This window comes from Silene latifolia, chromosome 3, assembly GCF_048544455.1.
Source record: "Silene latifolia isolate original U9 population chromosome 3, ASM4854445v1, whole genome shotgun sequence".
Lineage (NCBI taxonomy): Eukaryota > Viridiplantae > Streptophyta > Magnoliopsida > Caryophyllales > Caryophyllaceae > Silene > Silene latifolia.
In genome coordinates this window covers 43789525-43812582 of record NC_133528.1, presented here as the reverse complement: position 1 = coordinate 43812582, position 23058 = coordinate 43789525, and the positions used below count along the sequence as shown (strand labels likewise).

General features: G+C 39.9%; 1 protein-coding gene across 1 annotated transcript; it reads left to right on the top strand.

Annotated features, from left to right (window-relative positions):
• Window positions 1–12681: 12681 nt before the first annotated feature.
• Window positions 12682–14440, top strand: LOC141649007 (uncharacterized). Its single transcript, XM_074457711.1, has 3 exons — window positions 12682–13231; window positions 13812–14121; window positions 14239–14440. The coding sequence occupies exons 1-3, from the start codon at window positions 12682–12684 to the stop codon at window positions 14438–14440; spliced, it is 1062 nt and encodes a 353-aa protein (XP_074313812.1).
• Window positions 14441–23058: the final 8618 nt, after the last annotated feature.

Here is a 23058-nt window from a genome sequence, read left to right as displayed (position 1 = left end):
TAGGTGCTAGTGTGAGTGTCATGCCCTACTCCCTTGGTAAGAAACTTAACATGGGTGCTTTAAAATGCACAAGTACAACATTGCAAATGGCGTACCGTTCTTTAAAGCGACCCTTAGGTGTCTTAGAAGATGTACCCCTCAAAGTTGGTAAGTTTTTCATACCCGTTGACTTCCTCATCCTTGATATGGCCGAGGACTCACAAACCCAATTATATTGGGTAGGCCATTTTTACGCACCGCAGGTGCGCTAATTGATGTGAAAAATGGGAAGTTGACATTGGAAGTGGGTGACGACCGGGTCTCCTTTAGCAAAAACAACACCATTAGAAGCCCGATGTTACAAGTGTCTTGTTATTTATTTAGCACTGTGGACTCTTCTTATGCCTCTACTACACTTGAATCTTTACTAATGGATCCGTTGGAGGACGATATGGGTGTTGTTTGCTTTGTAGGTGACGATGCTAAGGGCACTATTGCTAAGAGTGCCAAAAAGAAGAAAGGGAAATTTTATTTGAAAAATTTCAAATGATTGTGGAATGCTAAAGGAGCTATGACATGGAGCTTGGTTGTTGGCAAGCTCAAGAACAAAACTTGAATCAATTAGCTTCTTACGTCGTGCGGGACGTTAAACCAGCGGTTCTTGGGAGGCAACCCAAGCTTTTTATTGCTTTTATTTGTTCTTGTTTTTAATTTTCTGCATTTTATTATTTTTCGTAGTTTAGAAATAAAATACTCAACTTGACGATGTTTCTTTTTGTGATTTTTAGGTGAAAATGAAGGAAGAAGAATTGGAAGAGAATCTGGCACGCAGCCCCATGCAAGATCCCCGTTCGGGGACGTGGTTTTCGAGAAACGAGAAGGAATTAAAATCAAATGCGGAAAAGAGTCAAAACTCGAAGAGGAGGTCAACCCCGATCGGGGTTGCCAGCCCCGATCGGGGTCGTGGTTCTGTGACTTCCTGGCCTTTGCTTTATACGGGTAAAAAATATAATAAAAGAGATAGATTTCTTTCTATCATTCAAGCATACCCGACGGTACTCATTTCCTCCTTTCTCTCTCGTTTCTTCACATTTCTTCACTAAAGATCACAAGGAAACATCTCCATCCCCCGAATTCATGTTAGCTTGGGGGAAGGCTAGCAAGTCGAGTATATTTTTCATTGCTTTGCATATTAGTTTAGATCTTGCAACCCATTAAACATAACCTCTAGTCCTTCTTGTTTTGTGCTTTGAGCCATTTTTATGGTTTGATTGGGTGATTTAGATAGTTGGCACATTGAGGACAATGTGATGTTTAGCTTGGGGGGAGATATTGCATTTGCATATAGCGTAGTTTGCATGTAGTGTAGAAAATTTAAAAATTTTTGAGAGAAATTTTTGCTTTGTGCTTGCTTGTAGCCTACTTTCCTCTTTGCTTATCCTAATAATGGCTTACTGCTAATGATTTATTCTTTCATGTTGGGATATTAGCTACATGGGGATGTCTTGACATAGTAGGTGGGAGATGGAGAATGAACCGAATAGGCTTGATCTTGAATTGTGGCAAGCTACAAAATGGTAAGGTAGAGCCTCTTTTTGACCGATGCATCCATATCCGGTCTCTCTTAGGTGAGTGTAGGTGTCTCCTTATAATGTGTGTTTCATCAAAACGCACAAGTATGGTTCTCTTGTCATCTCTTGGTAAGCATGCATTCACTTATTATAGCATTTTGGAGCCATTTACATGAATATAATTGCCTTCTTGACCCCTTCACAAACAATTTTTCCCTAGCTACATTATAACTTGCCTACCTTGTTGAGCTAGTAGCTTAGTTGGATAGTGTTTGGGTGCTCATTGGGATATTGTTTATTGTTGGAAATCATGTGAGCTTGGTCTTAATGCTCAAGAAAGAAGAAAAAAAATGAAAAAAAATGAAAAAAATGAGAATGAAGAAAATGAAAATGAAAAAATGAAGAAAGAAAAAGGAAAGAAAAAGCATGAAAAAAGAAGTATGCATTGAATTGAAAATGGAGAAGAAGAAAAGATGTAAGAAGTTCTCAAGCATTATTCATATTATTTTGGAGAATTTTCTTACGATTTGAATTGAAAATTGGGTTAAAATTGGGATTGAGCATCCTTGCATTTTGGTAGTTGCTAGCTTGACTTAGCTCCACATTACCATAACTCTTTTTGTTCCCCTTTCTTACCCATGTTTATTTGCCTTCTTCCTACCCATTTGGCTTTTTTATCATGCTTACATTTGATTGTCTTTGCTTGCTAATTTTGACGTTTTTACCATATTAGATTGCGGGCACATTTTTATAAGTTGAGGATAGTCGAGTGTTTATTCACAAAATTGTCCTTTCACATCAAAATGAGTTTGAGTGCCCCGTGAGAGTCCATTAGTCAAAAGATCATGCAAGAGCTTAAAGGTTCATTCAAAGTTTTCTATGCTACGCCGTCGTGTAAATCTCATCCATGTCGTGCTTTATTCCTTGCCCATGTTGTTTCGGGTTTTTAAATCATTATGCTTAGCTTGTTTGGATAGTGCAATTGATGGGATTTTGTTTCTTGCTTGGGGACAAGCAAGGGTTTAGCTTGGGGGAGTTTGATATGTTCATTTTATATATACTTCTATCCCTCATTTTAGCTCGGTTTCTATTGTTTATCGTACTTTAATTAGTATATTGTGAGCTAATCTTGTGTTCTAGGTGTATTGTTTGCATTTGTTACCTTTTGTAGGAATCTAAGCATTTAGAGGCTTTTTCCTATCATATTAGCATACACCAAGTTCACTAAGCTAAGTGGAAACAAGATGGACCAAGCATGACAATGGAAGGTGTTTCCAAGCCCAAGCAAGTGTGTGTGAGAAATGCAAAATGATCCTACAAAGAGCCCAATAAGAAGTCCAAAAATCATGTGGAAAATATCAAAGCTTAGGATGCTCATTTGGATGCTCTGAGAAGGATTTATGAAGCATTAACCGGGTGCATTAAGGATCATTTATCGCAAACATTGGATTCCATCAAGCATTAAACAAGAATTTAAGCCAAAATACCCGGATAACCACGACCCCGATCGGGGCCACCCAACCCCGATCGGGGCCGCATGCACCTTGATTGTTTACGTTTCTTCTTCCTCTCCTATAAATAGGAGAGGCATTCCAAGGCTTAGGCATCGAATTTCTTACGTCTCATTTTATTATACAATAGCCTTAAGCATTATAATCTCTCTCATTAGTTTTCTCATTTTACTTTACAAATTGTTAAGTCTTCCTTTAGTTTAATCTTTCAACATTTTGTACTCAAGTTATTGTTCAAGCATTTTGTTATTCAAGCATTTGGTTATTATACATTTCTTCCATACAAGTTCATCTCTTTAAGGTATTCCTACTTATAGTCTACATTTCTATTTAGTTTATATTTAGTTCATAATTAAGCACTCCATTTAGATTACTTTGGTTTAATTTCTTTTACATGTTAAAACATTTAGTTCATATAAATCACTGTTTGTCATTTCTCTTTATATAGTTTACAATTTGCACCTTAACATGAGTAGCTAAATCTCTTAGTCTAAGGGCTAGGGGAACCATGCAAATTAAGTATATAACATGATAAAATAGGTTAATAATAATATTGTTCAAATTGCTTCTATCACATGCTTGTGCCATAACGTTTAATCTTTGTTTAAGGCCTTATTCAATTGATTAAGTTTGTTCATTCATTCTATAAGTCGAGAGGCACGGAATTGAATTAGACTAAGCATGTATAGTAGGACCACCTAGTCATGGACGAGAGTTTCTCTAGGACCCGGTCTATGGTTGACACTAATATCGTAAGGTGGGTGTTTCTAAACCTAAGCAATTGACAATGTTATTAGTACCAAGTTTATAATGATCATATGTTTACCTTTGCATGTGTGACCCGAACCCCTTAGACTCTCTTTTAATCATATATTTCACATCATAGTTTTATTAGTCAATCAAACAACCAAGTCAAACCAAAAACAAAATCGACCTTGATAAAAATCTACCCATAGAAATTCACAACGTAATTCCCGTTTCCTTGTGGTTCGGCCCCTATTACTACATTTACTTGTGTTTAGGGAATTTATCTTTGCATAGGTACGCGATAAGCCTATCACCCATTCACCTGGATGACCAAGAGAAGACCACGTTTACATGTCCCTATCGTACATTTGCCTACCGTAGAATGCCTTTTGGTCTTTGTAATGCCCCCGCCACTTTCCAATGTTGCATGATAAGCATCTTTTCCGACTACATTAAGTCTATCATGGAAGTGTTTATGGATGATTTTAGTGTCTATGGTTCTTCTTTTGATGCTTGTTTGACTAACTTGTCCAAAGTTTTGAAGCGTTGTGAAGAGGTTGATTTGGTGTTGAATTGGGAAAAGTGCCACTTCATGGTAAATGAAGGAGTGGTACTTGGCCATATTGTTTCGGAAAGAGGAATTGAAGTGGACCGTGCTAAGGTCCAAGTTATTGAGCAATTACCCCCACCGGTAAATGTGAAGAGTGTAAGGAGTTTCTTAGGCCATGCGGGTTTCTACCGCCGTTTTATTAAAGATTTTTCTAAGATTGCCAAACCCCTTACGGAGCTTCTTTTAAAAGATGCTCCCTTTGTGTTTACTAACGATTGTCTTGAGTCTTTTAATAGGATCAAGAAGGCTTTGATTTCCGCACCTATCATCCAATCACCGGATTGGAACTTGCCATTCGAGCTCATGTGTGATGCAAGTGACTATGCGGTAGGTGCCGTGCTAGGACAAAGAAAGGACAAGGTTCTCCATGCTATCTACTACGCTAGCAAAACCTTGGATGCGGCTCAAATTAATTATGCCACCATGGAGAAAGAGCTACTTGCCATTGTCTATGCCTTAGACAAATTCCGCTCTTACTTGATCGGTTCGAAAGTCATTGTTCATACCGATCATGCCGCATTGAAGCATCTCCTAGCCAAACAAGAAGCTAAGCCAAGGTTGATAAGATGGATCTTGCTCTTGCAAGAATTTGATCTTGAGATTAAAGACAAGAAGGGGGCCGAAAATGTTGTTGCCGATCACCTATCCCGTTTGAAGTTCAATGATGGAGGTATTGAGTTACCGATCGATCTACCTTCGCCGACGATGTTCTAATGATATTGGAAGCCAATACTCCTTGGTATGTCGATATAGCCAACTACCTAGTAGGAAGAGAGTTGCTACCCAACCTTTCATATCAACAAAAGAAGGAGTTCTTACATGATGCCAAGTTCTTCCTATGGGATGATCCACATTTGTTCAAACATTGCTTCGATGGGCTATTCCGGAGATGTATCCCACATTGGGATGTGAAAGGGGTGCTAGAAGGATGCCATTCTTCTCCTTATGGTGGTCATCATGGACCATCCAAGACCGTTGCAAAGGTGTTTCAATCCGGCTTCTATTGGCCAACTATGTTCCAAGATGCTAAGAATTTCGTGATGGCTTGTGATGCTTGCCAAAGAACGGGCTCCATATCAAGGAGGCACGAGATACCTCTAAATGGTATCTTGGAAGTAGAGGTGTTCGATGTTTGGGGCATAGATTATCAAGGACCGTTTCCTTCCTCAAAATGGAATCGGTATATTTTGGTTGCCGTTGATTATGTCTCTAAATGGGTAGAGGCAATTGCTACTCCAACTAATGATGCTCGCACCGTCATTAACTTGTTCAAGAAGATCATATTCCCAAGGTTCGGTGTTCCAAGAGCAATCATTAGTGATCGTGGTACTCATTTCGGTGAGAAACAACTTGATGCTTTGTTGGAAAAGTATGGAGTCTATCATAGAAGAGGCTTGGCTTACCACCCACAAACTAGTGGCCATGTTAAGGTTTCCAACCGTGAGATCAAGTCCATACTTGAGAAAGTTGTTGCCAAATCACGAAAAGATTGGAGTATGAAGCTCGATGACACCTTATGGGCCTACCGTACCACGTTTAAGACACCTATTGGTACCTCACCATATAGGTTGGTCTATGGAAAGGCGTGCCATCTTCCCGTTGAGATGGAACAAAAGGCTTTTTGGGCAATTAAGGAGCTTAACATGGACCCGAAATTGAGTGGAGAGAAGCGGTTGTTGCAACTCAATGAACTCGATGAATTTTGCTTGCAAGCTTATGAGAGCTCCCGTCTCTATAAGGAGAGAACAAAAAGATGGCATGACAAGAAGATCTTGAACAAAGAATTTCAAAATGGTGATAAGGTCTTGCTATTCAATTTCCGATACAAGCTATTTCCGGGAAAGTTACGATCACGGTGGACCGGTCCATATACCGTCACAAGTGTCAACAAGTTCGGTTCCGTTGAAGTGATGACCACCAAGGGCGAAAAATTCAAAGCAAACGGTCATCGTTTGAAGCTCTACCATGAGAATGTGATCATTGGTGTGATAGAGGAAATGACCGTTCAACCTCTACCAAAGAAAGCTTGACCCGACTCAAGTTTTTTTTCGTCGTGCGGGACGTTAAACCAGCACTTCTTGGGAGGCAACCCAAGTTTTTTATTTTCTTTTATTTATTTTTGTTTTTAATTATCTGCAATTTATTGTTTTTCGTAGATTAGTAATAAAATACTCGACTTGACGATGTTTCTTTTTGTGATTTTTAGGTGCAAATGAAGAAAGGAGAATTTGGAGTGCATTCGACACGCTTCCCCATGCAAGAACCCCGTTCGGGGACGTGGTTTTCAAAAAATACGAAAAGAATTAACTTCCATAGACAAGCAGGTCAAACACGGGAAGAGGAGGTCGACCCCGATCGGGGTTGGGGGGCCCCGATCGGGGTCGTGGTTGTGTGGATTTATTTCGCTGCTTTGACAGGTAAGTAAAAAAAAAAAAGACAATTTCTATCATTCACTCTCCAACCCGACGGTACCTTGCTCTCCTCTATCTCCATTATTTTCTTCACTTCTTCATCTAAAATCACAAGGAAACATCAATTTCTTCATTGATTTGCAAGATTCATTCACCCATTAACATCAATTTGGTAAGTTTTCTTCTCTTTTCTCTTTAATTCATCCACTTCAATCAATTAATTGGATTATGCAAACCCTAACTCAATTTGGGGGAATTCAATTTTGTGCTTTTTAGTGCTAGAAATTGGTTGTAGAATGCTTATTACATGTTTGTAGTGTAAATTAGTTCACTAATTCATACTATTATGCCTATTAGGATGAATTTTGGTTTGTCTTAAGATGAATTTTGTCTTAAATTTCAGAAAAATGGCACCAAGAAAAGCTCCTTCCCAAGGTGCTTCTAAGAGAAGGAGAGGTGAGGCGGAACCTTCAAATGCTGCGGAGGATGTCCAAATGGAAGAAGTCCCGCAATGGCATGACCCGGAATTTCCGAATGTGATCTTCAATTCACAAACTCAATACAACAATTGGGTCATCTTGAAGAGCAAAGGTATGGAACCAACAAAATTTATCAACCAAGCATCTTTAAACAATATTGGAATTGAGAAAAATGTTAAGGCTTTGTTTAAAAATCTTGGTATGAAGCATTGTTACACAATGAATTATAAGACCTTCCCCGAACTCACCCTTGAGTTCTTGAGCGCTTTCGAGTTTCATAGGTCTAGGAAACCCGGTGTTGTTGTTTTTGTTACCTTTCGTTTGTTTAATGAAGATCATAGGTTGGACTTAGCGGACTTTGCCGCTATCTTTGAATTGCCTCACAAGGACTTACCCACCGAATCACCCGATGATTATAACCCCGTTTTGACTTGGAATGCCATCTCTCACTTGCCTTTTTCGGGTTGGGATCAAACCCCTCATCAATATATTCATTACCCCGACATAAGGATTTGGCAAAGGTTTATGGGATGGACCTTTTTTGGGAGAAATGAACCTCACTCGGTGAGGAAGATTGAGGTAGAAATTTTGGGTGCTTTCTTGAATGTTAATGGTGATAAGAAGTGGGGAATCAATATCCCGTACCACTTTGCGGTCCACTTGACCAAACAATGTAATGTCAAGAATAGTTGCATTGTCTTAGGAGGTTTGGTCACTAAAATTGCTCACCATTTGTGTAGGTTTAACCAAGAGAATACCACTTTGAGACCATTGCTTGAGTCTAGGTCTAAGGGAGTTGGGCTTGATTATGAATATTTTCGTTCTTGTAATTGGTTTAAGGATGCTTATCCCAACATGATTTGGGAAATAGGTAGGCAAGAATCCATTCGTCTACCCGAGGAAAAGAAAGAAATTAAGGCTTTGGTTCACACTAAGCCTCATCGTGGAAGTGCCCCCTTTACTAGACCTACCTACCATTTAGACCTAAGAGGTGAGACACCTACCACCGTTGAGAGGCATGTGGGAGGTCAACCCTCTCAAGCACGTCACTCCACCTCTAGCATTGAGTCACCTTCTAGCATAGAAATGATGAATATGATGCGGGAAATGAACTTAGGTGTTAATCAAATTCGTGATGACCAACGACTTGCATAGCATCCTATTTATGATCATTTTGCTAGGCAAGGAGTTGTCCAACCCGAGGGGCCACACCCTTCATTTTATACTTATCCTCCGGGTGGATTTCCTCCTCCTTCTCCTATTCCCCCTCCCCCTCCTAACAATGATGCAGGTACATTTGCTACATATGAACCCGGTCCGGATTTTTGTGGTTCGGATTTTGGTGTTGAGGCATTACAAGGAGGCTATGGTGGATATGGTGGGATTAGTAGTTATGGTGATGGTCTTGGTAGTGGCCAAGATATTGGTGAGTATGTCACTCCTCTTCAAGAGGATGATTCAAGTGGAAGTGGCCAACAAGGAGAATCAAGTGGTAGTGGTAAGAAGAAGAATAAAGAGAGGAAGGGGTTCGATTTTTGGCCCTTTTCTTAGTTTATTGATGAAGAAATCCCCCGAATTCATGCTAGCTTGGGGGGCTAGCGAGTTGAGTAAGTTTTTCATTGCTTTGCATATTAGTTTAGATCTTGCAACCCATTAAACATAACCTCTAGTCCTTCTTGTTTTGTGCTTTGAGCCATTTTTATGGTTTGCTTGGGTACTTTGAATAGTTGGCACATTGAGGACAATGTGATGTTTAGCTTGGGGGGATTGCATTTGCATATAGTGTAGTTTGCATGTAGTGTAGAAAATTTGAAAATTTTTGAGGGAAATTTTTGCTTTATGCTTGCTTGTAGCCTACTTTCCTCTTTGCTTATCCTAATAATGGCTTGTTGCTAATGATTTATTCTTTAATGATGGGATATTAGCTACATGGGGATGTCTTGACATAGTAGGTGGGAGATGGAGAATGAACCGAATAGGCTTGATCTTGACTTGTGGCAAGCTATAAAATGGTAAGGTAGAGCCTCTTTTTGACCGATGCATCCATATCCGGTCTCTCTTAGGTGAGTGTAGGTGTCTCCTTATAATGTGTGTTTCATCAAAACGCACAAGTATGGTTCTCATGTCATCTCTTGGTAAGCATGCATTCATTTGTTATAGCATTTTGGAGCCATTCACATGATATTTTTGCCTTTTTGACACCTTCACAAAATTTATCCCTAGCTACATCATTGAAATTGCCTACCCTTGTTGAGCTAGTAGCTTAGTTGGATAGTGTTTGGGTGCTCATTGGGATATGGTTTATTGTTTGAAGTCATGTGAGCTTGGTCTTAATGCTAAAAAAAAAGGAGTAAAAAAAATGAAAAAAGTTTAAAAAATCAGAATGAAAGAAAAAAAAAGAAAAAATGAAGAAAGAAAATGAATGAATGAGAAAAAGCATGAAAAAAAAGAAGTATGCATTGAAAAGAAAAGAAAGAGAAGAAGAAAAGATGTGAGAAATTCTCAAGCATTATTCATATTATTTTGGAGAATTTTCTTATGGTTTGAATTGCAAAAATTGGGTTAGAATTGGGATTGAGCATCCTTGCATTTTGGTAGTTGCTAGCTTGACTTAGCTCCACATTACCATAACTCTTTTGTTCCCCTTTCTTACCCATGTTTATTAGCCTTCTTCCTACCCATTTGGCTTCTTTATCATGTTTACATTTGATTGTCTTTGCTTGCTAGTTTTGACATGTTTACCATATTAGATTGCGGGCACATTGTTATAAGTTGAGGATAGTTGAGTGTTCATTCACAAAATTGTCCTTTCACATATAAAAGAGTTTGAGTGTTCCATGAGAGTCCATAAGTCAAAAGATCATGCAAGAGCTTAAAGGTTCACTCAAAGTTTTCTATGCTACGCCGTCGTGTAAATCTCATCCATGTTTTGCTTTATTCCTTGTCCATGTTGTTTTGGGTTTTTAAATCGTTATGCTTAGCTTGTTTGGGATATTGCAATTGATAGGATTTGGTCTCTTGCTTGAGGACTAGCAAGGATTTAGCTTGGGGGAGTTTGATAAGTGCATATTTTATACATTTTAACCCCCTTATATTAGCTTGATTTTACATGTCTTTAGCACTTATCTTAAGTGTTTTATAGCTAATATTTGCATTTCTAGTTGTTTTGGATGTTTTGACATATTTTGTAGGAAATAAGCTTTTTGGAGCTAAAATACTACATGGTTGTTAGAAATTGCAAGCTAGACCAAATGGACTAAGAATTGGATGTTGCATGGACTTTGTACTTCAAGTTGCATGGGTTTGCATGAGGGAAATGTTGGATCAAAATAAAAATGCAAGAGAAGTCAACAATCAAAGTCAAGCCCAATGTTCAAGTCCAAATCAAAGAGGAAAGAATAGGATTCCAAGCCACCTAGGATGCCAAGGGATGAGGTCTTAAACCGGGTGATTAATCGCTAATTAAACACCCACATAGGATACTCTTGCTAATTAAGATGGGATTTAATGGAAACGGAGGAAAAACACACGACCCCGATCGGGACAGCCCAACCCCGATCGGGGCCACATGCTCATTGATTTCTTATGTTTTCCTCTTCCTCTCCTATAAATAGGAGAGGTATTCCAAGGCTTAGGGCATCTCATTTTCACGTCTCAAATTACTTACAATGGCCTTAAGCATTATATTTCTCTCATTAGTTTTCTCATTTTAGTTTACAAATTGTTAAGCATTCCTTTAGTTCAATCTTTCAACATTTTGTACTACAAACTATTGTTCAAGCATTTGATATTCAAGCATTTGGTTATTATTATTTGTTCTTCCATATAAGTTCTCTTCTATTAAGGTATTTCTAATTCTAAGTTTGCAAATTTACATTATTATTTTAGTTATTACATAGTTTATAATTAAGTACTTTGTTTATTTTAAATTAGCATTATTTCCTTTACATGTTATATCACCTATTCTATATAAATCATACAACCATGTTTAGCATTTCTTATAATTTAGTTTGCAATTTACATTTTAATATGAGTAGCTAAATTTCCTAGTCAAAAGGCTAGGGGAGCCATGCAAAATCAAATATATAACATATTTAAATAGGTTGATAATAATATTGTTCAATTGTTTCCATCACATGTTTGCATTGTTACGTTTAATCTTTGGTTATCGGCCGTAATCGTAGATTAAGTTTGTTCATTCATTCTAAAAGTCGAGAGGCACGGAATTGAATTAGACTAAGCATGTGTGGTAGGACGACCTAGTCATGGACGAGAGTTTCTCTAGGACCCGGTCTATGGTTGATACTAATGCCGTAAGGTGGGTATCTCTAAGCCTAAACAATTGACAAAATTATTAGTACCGAATTTATCATGATCATATGTTTACCTTTGCATGAGTGACCCGAACCCTTTAGACTCCCTTTTATTATATAATTTATATCATAATTTTCATCAAACAAACAAACCAAACCAAAATCGAAGTCGACCTTGATAAAAATCTACCCATAGCAATTCACGACGTAATTCCCGTTTCCTTGTGTTCGACCCCTATTACTACATTAATTTGTGTCTAGGGAAATTATCTTTGCATAGGTACGCGATAAGCCTATCAGTTGGATGTGGTGATACATGGAGTGGCGTTGTTTAGCGAGGAGGTGTTTGTGGGACACCGACCTCGCGCCTTGAGATCGCTCTTTAGAGGGACCCACACCTAAGGAGGTTGTGTACATTAATGGTCCGGGTTAATGGGTTCGTGTTGCGATGCGAACTCGTTACTCCATGTTGCGATGCGGGTAACACGGGTTGCGGCTCGGTGGGGTGGTGACGGTGTTGCGATGTCGTCACCGAGTGTGTGATTTGGTGGATGGGATTATGAAGGTCGTGGGGTGAGTAGAATATGTGATGAGTCATATGATGGGTACTTGAGTGTTAATTGTCATTTGAAATTTATGTGATCAATTATATTATTGAACTGGAGTGTGTATGTGTCTGTGTAATTGTCACGTAATTTAATTGCGGTGGCCTATGTTGATCCATATGATATATGTCCGGTCATATGGGGCAGTGTATGACAAGTTTTCGCTTGGTCTACGAGTGGGACTTGGGACGAGCATGGACTTGTTGAAGTTTAGTTGAGTCATATACTTAGAGATGATGTAGATCACCTTTAAAGTCAGACGTTGTAGTTCTAAGATTCACGGCATGTATAATTCATTTTGTAATGACATTTAGATTGTAAATTATAATAAATGTTTCTTTATTATAGTTTTGATGCACTACCTCGGGCAACCGAGATGGTAGCACCCTTAGTTACCTTGGCCGGGTAATTGGGGGTGTTACATAGCAGCACGTTGCAAGCCGTTAACTCATCTCATGAAAAAGGATGCTCCATTTCAATGGGATGATAAATGCAAGCATGCTTTCGATAACATAAAGAAATACTTGGCCAATGCACAAGTGCTGGGGGCACCAATTCCAGGAAAACCGCTTGTCCTGTACATCGCAGCACAAGAACGCTCGCTGGGGGCAATGTGTGCTCAAGAGATTGAAGACCGCAAGGAGAGAGGACTCTACTATTTGGCTCGTATCTTGGTTGCAGATGAGTTGAATTATTATCCTATACACGTGGTCTCAAAAGCCGACCCAATCAAGTACATACTCTCAAGACCAGTCTTATCTAGAAGACTTGCGAAATGGGCAATGCTACTTAAGAAGTACGACTTAGTGTTCGTGCCTCAAAAGGCTATGAAAGGTCAAGCCATCGCCGATTTATTGGCTGATCCTCTAGTACCAGCAAAGTGGGAAATTCCAGATGACCTTGCTGGAGAAGAAATCTTCTACGTGGACGTTCTACCTCCATGGCAGATGTACTTCGACAGTGCTGCAAGGAAAGACGGGGCTGGAGCCAGAGTTGTACATATTCGTAACTCCACAAAATTATCTCATGCCATATGCCTTTACGCTCACTCGGTTGTGCTCAAATAATATGGCAGATTACCAAGCTCTCATACTTGGCCTCCAAATGATGATCGAAATAGGCGTCAGAGATATGGACATCTAGGGTAACTCGAAGCTGCTGATCAACCAAGTCCTCGATGAATACAAAGCAAAAAATGAAGACTTGATTCCCTATCATCAATGAGCATTGCAGCTGCTCAATCAACTTGACTCCATAAAAATTATTCACGTACCGAGGAGTGCCAATAAGTTGGCCGACGCGCTTGCTAACCTTGCAGCCACTTTGGGACTAGGGGCAGAAGAATTTATGCAAGTCCTAGTCTGCAATCATTGGGCAGTATCATTGCTTGAAGGAGAAGAAAATATAGATACGACCAACATGATATGCGCCTACACAGCTGATGAAGATGATTGGCGTCAACCTATCATTGACTTCTTGGACCACCAAAAATTACCCGACGATCCCAGTCACAAGGTAGAGATACGTTAACGTGCTCCAGAGTTTATTCACTATAAAGGGACGCTTTATAGATGTTCTTTCTCAGGGCAATGGTTGAGGTGTCTAAGCAATGACGAAGCTGATGAAGCAATGCATGAAGTTCACTTTGTTATTTATGACGTTCATCAATCTGGGCCTAAACTTCATGATCATGTAAAGAGAATAGGGTATTACTGGCCAACTATGGTGCAAGATTGTATGGACTTCACGAAAAAGTGTGAACTTTGTCAGTTCTACGCAAACTTCATACACCAACCGCTAGAGCTGTTACAACTTACTGTGTCTTTATGGCCCTTTGAAGCTTGGGAACTTGATGTTGTGGGACCTCTTACTCAAAAGGCCTCAAATGGACACCAGTATATTCTCGCCAGCACTAGCACTGACTACTTCTCAAAATAGGTAGAAGCTATCACATTACTGGAGGTGTAAAAAGAAAATGTTGTGGACTTTATTCGAAACCAAAGAATCTACAGATATGGTGTACCTCAGCATATCACAACTGACAACGGGAAACAATTCTTTAACCATCTAATGACAAATCTGGGAGAGAAATTCAAATTCAAACAACACAAGTTATCAATGTACTACGCTTCTGCAGATGGTTTGGATGAAGCCTTCAACAAGACCCTTTGCAACTTGGTGAAGAAAGTAGTAGCAAAGTCAAAGCAAGACTGACATGAAAGAATTAGTGAGACATTGTGGCCGTATCGTACGGCATACCAAACACCTACTCAAGCAACCCCGTACGCATTGGTGTATGGATTTAAGGCTGTGTTGTCTCTGGAGTTGCAAATCCCATTCTTACGCATTACTATTCAGAAGGGTCTCACATAAGATGAAAATGACAAGCTGCGATTAGTAGAGTTAGAGGCTCTCGATGAAAAAAGACTAGAGGCTCAACAAAAGCTCCAATGCTATCAAGCAAGGTTGTCACGCGCATTTAACAAAAAAGTGCCCCCTCGTTCTTTCCAAGTGAGAGACCTGGTCCTTGCGGTACAAAGGCCAATCATCACCTCTCACAAACCAGTTGGTAAGTCCACCTCTAAGTGGGATGGTCCATACGTGGTGCAGGAGGTCTACACAAATGCTGCTTACAAAATCATGGATGAAGATGATGTTCGTGTTGTTAGATTCATTAATATAAAAAGTATATATATTGAATATGTGATAAATTAATTTAGTCATAAAATTAATTCTAGATCTTATGCATGCAAAACAAAATACAAGAGTGAAGAAAATCGGTTCCTTACATATGTATTTTCGGCTATTAGGGCACTAGTAAGGTCTCCTACCTCACTTAGTTCTTAAGCTTTCCTAATGGATGAACAAGATTTAATTTTAGAATCTCTCCTCAAGGATTGTACCAAGAAATCCTTCTTAATACAAATATTAATTTGATTACTAGAATTAATATTTGTCCCCTTAAAAATACTAATATTATGTGTATACTACTTCTAGTATTAAGAAAATAATATTAGAGATTTTATGTGAGTTTTTATGATTTTGTTCAACAACAAAACTTAGAGAGATAAGTCAATATTCAAGTGAATGAATAATATTAGAATGAATTAGTGTTAGATGAAAACACACTACTTGAGTGTGTATAGAGGAGGCCACCGGTTTTTGGCCATTGGTAGAGTGTCCAATGCTTTAGCATTTTTCTCTTCTCAAGGGTGTAGACAGGGAAGCCTAAGATTAGTACGTAATCATGATGTCTTCCACTAAACAAAAGAATTAAGCACAACCAACCTCCTCTCCTTCATTTACACGGCACCCTTAACATTATAAGGGTCCATTTTAAGTTTGTCAATTTGCTAATATGTATTGTGTGACATATTGGACATGTTACTAGACATGTTGTTTAAATAATGCATTTTTAACAAATTAAAAAATCATTATATAAACAAAATAAATCACATACAAAAATTAATTAGTAATTCACAATTACTATTACTTAAAATGGGTCATATAATTATAAATCACAACTACTTGTATTTATAATAATCAATTCATTCCTATTTCAATTGTTTCATAAACAATAAATAAATCTTAAGTAATAAAACAATTTAATTACTTAGAACGAATCTTATTTAATCAAATTACAATAAGATACGTATAATTACTTACAAAATCATTTGTTCAATTTTAAGGAATTAATTAACTTGTATCGTCATACAATTAATTAATTAGTCAATTAAGAATGTTTCCTTAGAGGTATGACCTTAAGGGATCAACTGATCACCACCGTCGCACGACAGTAATGTCAAACTCTAGTCAGCCAATCATTACCGATTAATGAGGATCAATTGACAATAAAATGTTACATTCCCTTATGTATTCTTAATATGAGATTTAAACATGTGATCACATTATTGTCGAGGACACATACTCCAACAATCTCCCACTTGTCCACGACAAGTAAGCGTCACCAATTCTCTTATCTTATTACTATCTCCCACTCAATGCAAGGTGTCTTGCAGGTCGTACTTGTATTTGATCATATCGAAAGTGGTTTCCTTGATCTGGAGAATAACTGTCTGACCGGAATTATCTACCATAGATACCTTCCGAGCGTGGCCACACATTTCCAGTTCATTACTCCTCGAGTGGCCTTGAGATATAAGATAACCCTGACGGGGATGGACAATTCCTATTGCACTCTCCCCTTCGATTAGCCACAGCTCATCATGACCCAAAACATGCCCATTAGACCCCATTTACGAAGGTCGCCGAACATAAATCAAAGTCACTCTGAAACTGCCATCTTAGGCGAATAGTCATTAGTCAAAGAATTGACTCATAAGAATACCATAGTAGCTCTCGCCACGACCAGGCTATAAAAATTGCCAGAACTCTATAGGCGGTCATAGGTCCGACAGAGTGTCCCTCACAGTCTGCCTATGTGATCGACTAGTCATCTCTTATGACTCTATGGCACTTGAACTTGCCATCAATCGCATCACACTCTAGTTGCTTCGAGATGTCACCTCATGTAAGTAACTAGGGACGAATACTATGTTAATCCAGTCCACTTTAATGGGGTTCAATATTGTCCCAACAATCCCATTTGGATGTAACAAGGTATAAGATGAGTTAATAATAACTCAAACAATAAATGTGATTATCACACATGAGTAGTCAATACCATATTGCTACTCCATGTCTTATAATCATGAGTGCACTTATGCACTTGTGTAGCGCAATAAAAGTTTAGCTTGTGAACATACCATGTGTCCAATTGTTCAAACTTTTCCGAATTGCGATTTCCTTCAACTTCATGTTATCCCTCATAGCATGAATTTTTACTAAGTACATGTCTAGACTTCATACTAGACATAGGTTCTTAAGCTTAAAAGAAGCTATTAGTGTTATCACATAACTTGTGATGTGGATTTCAGTAGACAATACTACTTATAGTTTTAACGTCCACCACTCAATCATAACGCACTTAGGTTCATTTCGTAGAAACTTGCAATGGATGACAATAGAATACTCTTTTCTAGTCTTTTACTCCTTATGTCAATAATCTGCCTGGGATTTTCACAAATCCAAATGAGTTTGGAAACTTGAGTTTGTGTAACTTCTTGACACATAACTTATTTCTCTTCCAAACCATAGAACAGATCATTAGTTCTCCTAGAGAATTCATGACGGTTCCTTAAGGCTTATCAACAACTCTTACATGGGTAGACTTGTTATCGACTTATCATGCTCCAAGCATTTAATTCATCTAAGACATATGCATAATGGTGTACATAATTATACTAATGGCAGAAACATTAGTAATTATATTCATGTAGACAACAGTTCTTAGGTTCATGTGAATAATCATAACACTACGATAATTCAAACTTCATCAACATGAACAACCTACTTAACTGGTTGATATTAGAAGGATCATTATCATCATAAGATACTCATCTACGTGCCAGTCCAACATCCCATGTTATAATAGATATGCATAATGTCTAATTTCATCCAGAATTGAAAACCTATTTGCACGTCATTTTCAATGAGTAATAAATCATACAATTTATGAAGGATAATTGCTCCCACTGAATTCCATGTCTAAACATGACAGTCTCTTTCTCCCACTCAAGTCCATGTGTACACATGTTTCTCCATGGAAATATTACATAATGGAATGTTCATTGCTTCTCTAAGTATTAATCAAAACCATATATGTCATTCACATATCACTTTCAAAATACCCATTTAGGAAGTGGCTTTGATACTTTACTTACTTTCATAATGAATAGCAATGTTTTTAATCCTTAGCTTAGTTAACAATTAACTTAGTTCTTGTAGACATCGACATGCCACTCTATGCAACTCTTAATCATAAACTTCTATTTACTTTGGATTGGTCTCAACAATCCCAAATAAATCCATTTAATTGCATAGATATCATTTTAGTTTCATAGGGCTCTTAAGTAAAATGTCAAATTTTAAGATCTCTTGTAACTTCATAGATCATAATCTAAATTTCAAAGGCACGCCTTCTTTTGGTGTCCTCACGTGGGTTCCTTAAGAACATCTTCTTTTGGTCTCCTCGCGTAGTATCCTCAAGAACATCTTCTTTTGGTGTCCTCACGTAGTAACCTCAAGAACATCTTCTTTTGGTGTCCTCACGTAGTATCCCTTTTGGTGTCCTCATGTAGTATCCTCACGAACGACTTCTTTTGGTGTCCTCACGTGGTATTACGTAGTTTCCTTAAGAACATCTTCTTTTGATGTCCTCACAACTCACGTAGTATCTACCTTCTCAAGGCTTATACCTTCTCAAGGCTTCTGGCTAAATTACTCCCACTCTATCTTTAGAAAAATACCATTTTTCTCCAAATATAGCTTTTGAGCCACAAATAATGATGGTAAAAAAAATATCACATATTTTTAAGTAATAGTGATTTAATCGAGACATATTAAAAGGATGACTTTGACAAGACGATTTAGGTTTGATAGGCGAATCACATGAGGTTTTTAATGTTCCCTTATATGAGTTCAACAACTCAATCTTGATTTCATAATTGATCTTACAAAGTAAGTTGTGACATTTAGTCACTATGACATAAGGAGAATCGAATTCATAGCTTATGGACATATAATGACGCGATCATTATAATTTGTCTAAATAATCAATTTAAGTCGATAATCTTATGTTTCTAGATGCAAGTAATGTATTAAGATAAATTTTAGAACAACTAATACGATAAAGCAAGTGACTTGGGTTGCAAACCAAGTCACGAAAATCCAAAATACAACCATTGTTATAACAAATTCCCAAGTCGAACGAGGAAATTTAAAAATAGTTCTAAAAATTCACAATACAACATAAAATAAAGACAAAATAAAGCCAAGCTCTCATTGATCTAGCACTATGGGCGGCTACATCTAGCTTCCCTCAAGATCTTCTAGGCTTGCTTTTCTTTGCCCTTGTCCTTGCTCGGATGCCCTAATTACAATAAAAAGGGAATTATCACAACTTGTATCACAATAGCAAAGTTGAGATCGAAACATAAAAAGATAGGGATAATTAAATTACCTACTGGAATAACCTTTCCAGCTTTGATGTCACCTAGGTACTTAGGACAATTCCTCTTCCAATGCCCAATGCCATTACAATAGTGACATTTGTCCCTGGACGGGGCACCCTTCTTGGGCTTTGAGGAGCTAGCTTCACAAGCTTTTCCCTTGTTCTTAAAGAGTGTTGGCTTCTTACCCTTTGTGCCGCTTTTCTTGAATTTTTCTTTGCTCTTTTGATTGATGTTGAGCACATCCTTGGTGGTGCTAGCATTTAGCCCCATATCCCTCTCGGCTTGCACAAGCATTTTGTGCAATTCATCGAGGGAAACTTTCAAGTTCTGCATATTAAAATTCACCCGGAATTGAACATATGCTTTAACCTTGTTCAAGGAATGAAGAATTCGATCAATGATGAGTTCTTCGCGAATGTCTACCTTTTGAATTTTCAAGGTCTCAACATTCTCCATCAACTTGAGCACGTGAGGGCTAACCTTTTGGCCCTCCTTAATGTTGAGATCGAAGAATGCGGATGCCGCTTCATATTGAATGATCCTAGGAGCTTGTGAAAACATGGTCACAAGCTTCGTATAGATCTCATAGGCGGTGCTAATCTTTATAGCACTCCTTTGGAGTTCGGCCTCCATTGAAAAGATCAACACATTTTTGATCGCGGCCGACTCCTTTTGGTAAGTCTCATAGGCTTGCCTAGCGGCGGGAGTAGACCTAGCGGTCGGTGCGGCGGGAGAGGCCTCGGTGAGGTAACGAATCTTATCGTCGCCCTCCGCGGCCAAGCGAAGTTGGGCGTCCCAATCGGCGAAGTTTGACCCATTCTTTTCTAGTTTACAACGATCCATGAAGGATCGGAGCCATGAAACATTGGTGAGAGTGTTCGAGCTAGTGGATGCGTTTGAATTTGGAGTTGCCATTGCAAATGAGAAAACAAATTTGACTACAAAATAAAAGTGAAGGAATTAATGAACATCTATTGTTTTAATAATACTTGTTAACATTTTAAACAAGTTTTAAGCATTTATATAGTGACCTCTACCCAACTATGATAAATGATTCCGAGATCCAAATTCATATTAACTCGGGTACGGTGAGCCGAATCATCCCTTATCAATATAACTCGGTGGATTGACCTTTTAATCGATTCTACTTCTAGAACTCTCGGTCGATAAAATTACTCTAATATTTATCTTCAGCCCGGAACACATGCGACTACGGTCACGAATACTTCCGTTGAGCTCAATCCAAATTTCGATGTAATAACATTTTATCACCCACTTACCCAACGTAACAAGGTTTGTATTACGGTGAAGCCGGCTTAACCCCCTTATAAAATTGGGGCTCATGGTTCTACTATTTGGTAAGGCTAATTCTCAATTATTATTTTAGCGAGAGGTCATGTCAATTTATTATCTATCACGTTTTAAGTGAACTAAAGCGGTGAACTACGATAATTATAATTGACACGGTCGATGACTCGATAAATGATATGCATGAGTAGTTATGGCGATTTGGCTATGCATACTGATGGGGCATATTCTGCACCCGCTGACCGAGTCAACATATTGAGCAAGGTCAAAGATATCCACAGCAAGTCAACGACTTAGACAGCCTAACCGACGCAGCCTGTCGGCCTGTCTCTTGTGCCTCGGTTGGGACAACTAGCCAGCCGGGGCACATATCCGCGTACTCATATCCAAGACCCCTCGGCATGGAGTCAACAGGGCCCGCCGGCCTGCCATGGGTCCCTCGGCCGAGGGTAGATCAGTCTTTCCACCTGCTAGCCACTTGGCCACTTGGCCACTACGTGACAAAAGGTGAAAGTCTATAAATACTCCTCAACCCTCATTGAGGAAAGGATCCGAAATCTAACCAAAACATCTCATAATCTGGTAATATATTCCTTATCTCTCTACAATCTATACTTCGCCAAGTAACACACAACTTAATCCCCTTTAAGTTCACTGACTTGAGCGTCGAAGTGAGTACGCTTGGTGCAAAGCCGAGCCCTCAGTTTGTTCATCGTTTCAGGAGAGACCGAGAGGAAGAACCAAGGCAAGGAAGGACATCCATTCACCAAGCTTGCGTGGTAAACAAACACTGCTCTGGAATTACACCCGGAACAATTGGCGCCGTCTGTGGGAAAAGATACTAGAAGCTAGTCACATTCATTCCCAAACAAAAAAAAAACACAAAACAAAACCCACCCAACAAGCTAAGAAGATGTCAAAACAGCCAGAAGTAATTGTGACTGACGAAACCGAATTCTGCCAAGATGATACCGTCCCCAATTCAGGGATTGTGCAGTCCCCCACCGGCCGAGTAATTCAACCGGCGTACGAGATGCCAATGGTACCAGATACACCGCTGCCCGCCGACCAAGTCACCATCATGGGACATGTGGTTGATGCAGCTAAACTGAAGCTACTCCTGGACCTAATGGGTAGCACGCCGACTCACACTGTCACAACGACAAGAGCAGCGGCACCCGCACAGGAGACCAGGGCCCAAAAAGTGACTCCGAGGAACTTGAACGGAGCATTGGAGGATGCTGACCCTGTCAAGACGCCGGGAGAGCCCAGAGTGCAAGTGGTAGACCTGAGTCCTTCCCGCACTCGCGGGAGGACAGTGTCGCCGCAGCACCGACGAGGCCTGCCCCAGAGGAGTGAAAGAAGTCCGACTCACCAGAGTCGGAGAAGAAGTCCGACTCACCAGAGTCGGAGAAGAAGCCCGACTCACCAGAGTCGGAGAAGAAGCCCATCCCGCCACGGGGAGAGGAGCCGGACTAAGGATGCGAGGAGCCGATCGCCGCGTGTCGTTCGACACGTGGTCAGACAGCCCCTCAGTGACTATGTCCTAGAGGTCCCGGTGCCGACTAAGCTAAAGTTGCCGCCCATATCATACAAGGGAGAAAGCGACCCAACCGACCATGCCGAGGCTTTCGAGTCTTACATGTCGGTGTGGGAGCAACCTGATGAGGTTTGGTGCCGAGTCTTCCCAACGACCCTGCATGGGATGGCACAAAGTTGGTACAAGGGGCTACCTGATGGGTCGATATACTGTTATTCCGACCTAAGGGACACATTTTTGGCCCAGTATTCCTGTAATAAGAGGAGGGTCGTCGAGACATCGGATCTCCTGACTATCAGACAGGAGGGGGCGAGTCTCTCCGAAGTTATGTAAAGAGGTTCGACGCCAAGGTTCAGCAGATTCGTGAGCTGAACAGCGAGCTGGCGGCTTTCGCACTGATGAAAGGCCTCCCAAGAGAGGACTTAAAGAACGAGCTCATCAAGTGCGGGGGCCTGAACCTAGACTCCGCCAGGAAGATGGCCGACCAAGCCATAAAGGTGGAGGACTATCACAAGACTGGGTAGGCCCCAGCGAGGCCGGCACTCGGAGAGTAAGAGCCGCCGGGAGGACAACCCGGATGAAAGACGCCGTGACAATAATAGGTCACGGTCCCGACAAGTCCGCCGGAAGCGAACTCGGCGGGCGCCGAGGGGAGTTCGGGACCGTACTACCAAAAGCGGTACAATGGTCACACCCCCGGTCGTATCTGCTGCCGAGGTCTTTGCCCCGAGCAAGAACGAGGGCCGAGAAGTGGGAAAGGCCTCCCGGGCAAGGGGGACGGTGACACGAGCCGATCTTGTGAGTACCACGGCCACACCGGTCACTTAATCGACAACTCGCCGCATCAAGAATGCCATTGAAGAGCCGATCCGGAAGGGGAGCCTCAAAGAAATATGATGCCGGAGGCCAAA

What these genes read in the sequence shown, in the direction of transcription:
- LOC141649007 (XM_074457711.1), top strand. Translation starts at nt 12,682, where the DNA reads ATGAAAAAGGATGCTCCATTTCAATGGGATGATAAATGCAAGCATGCT. An exon ending in AGCCAGAGTTGTACATATTC is followed by an intron (nt 13,232 to 13,811) that starts GTAACTCCACAA and finishes GTTCTTTCTCAG; the next exon opens with GGCAATGGTTGAGGTGTCTA. An exon ending in AAGGCCTCAAATGGACACCA is followed by an intron (nt 14,122 to 14,238) that starts GTATATTCTCGC and finishes AAGAATCTACAG; the next exon opens with ATATGGTGTACCTCAGCATA.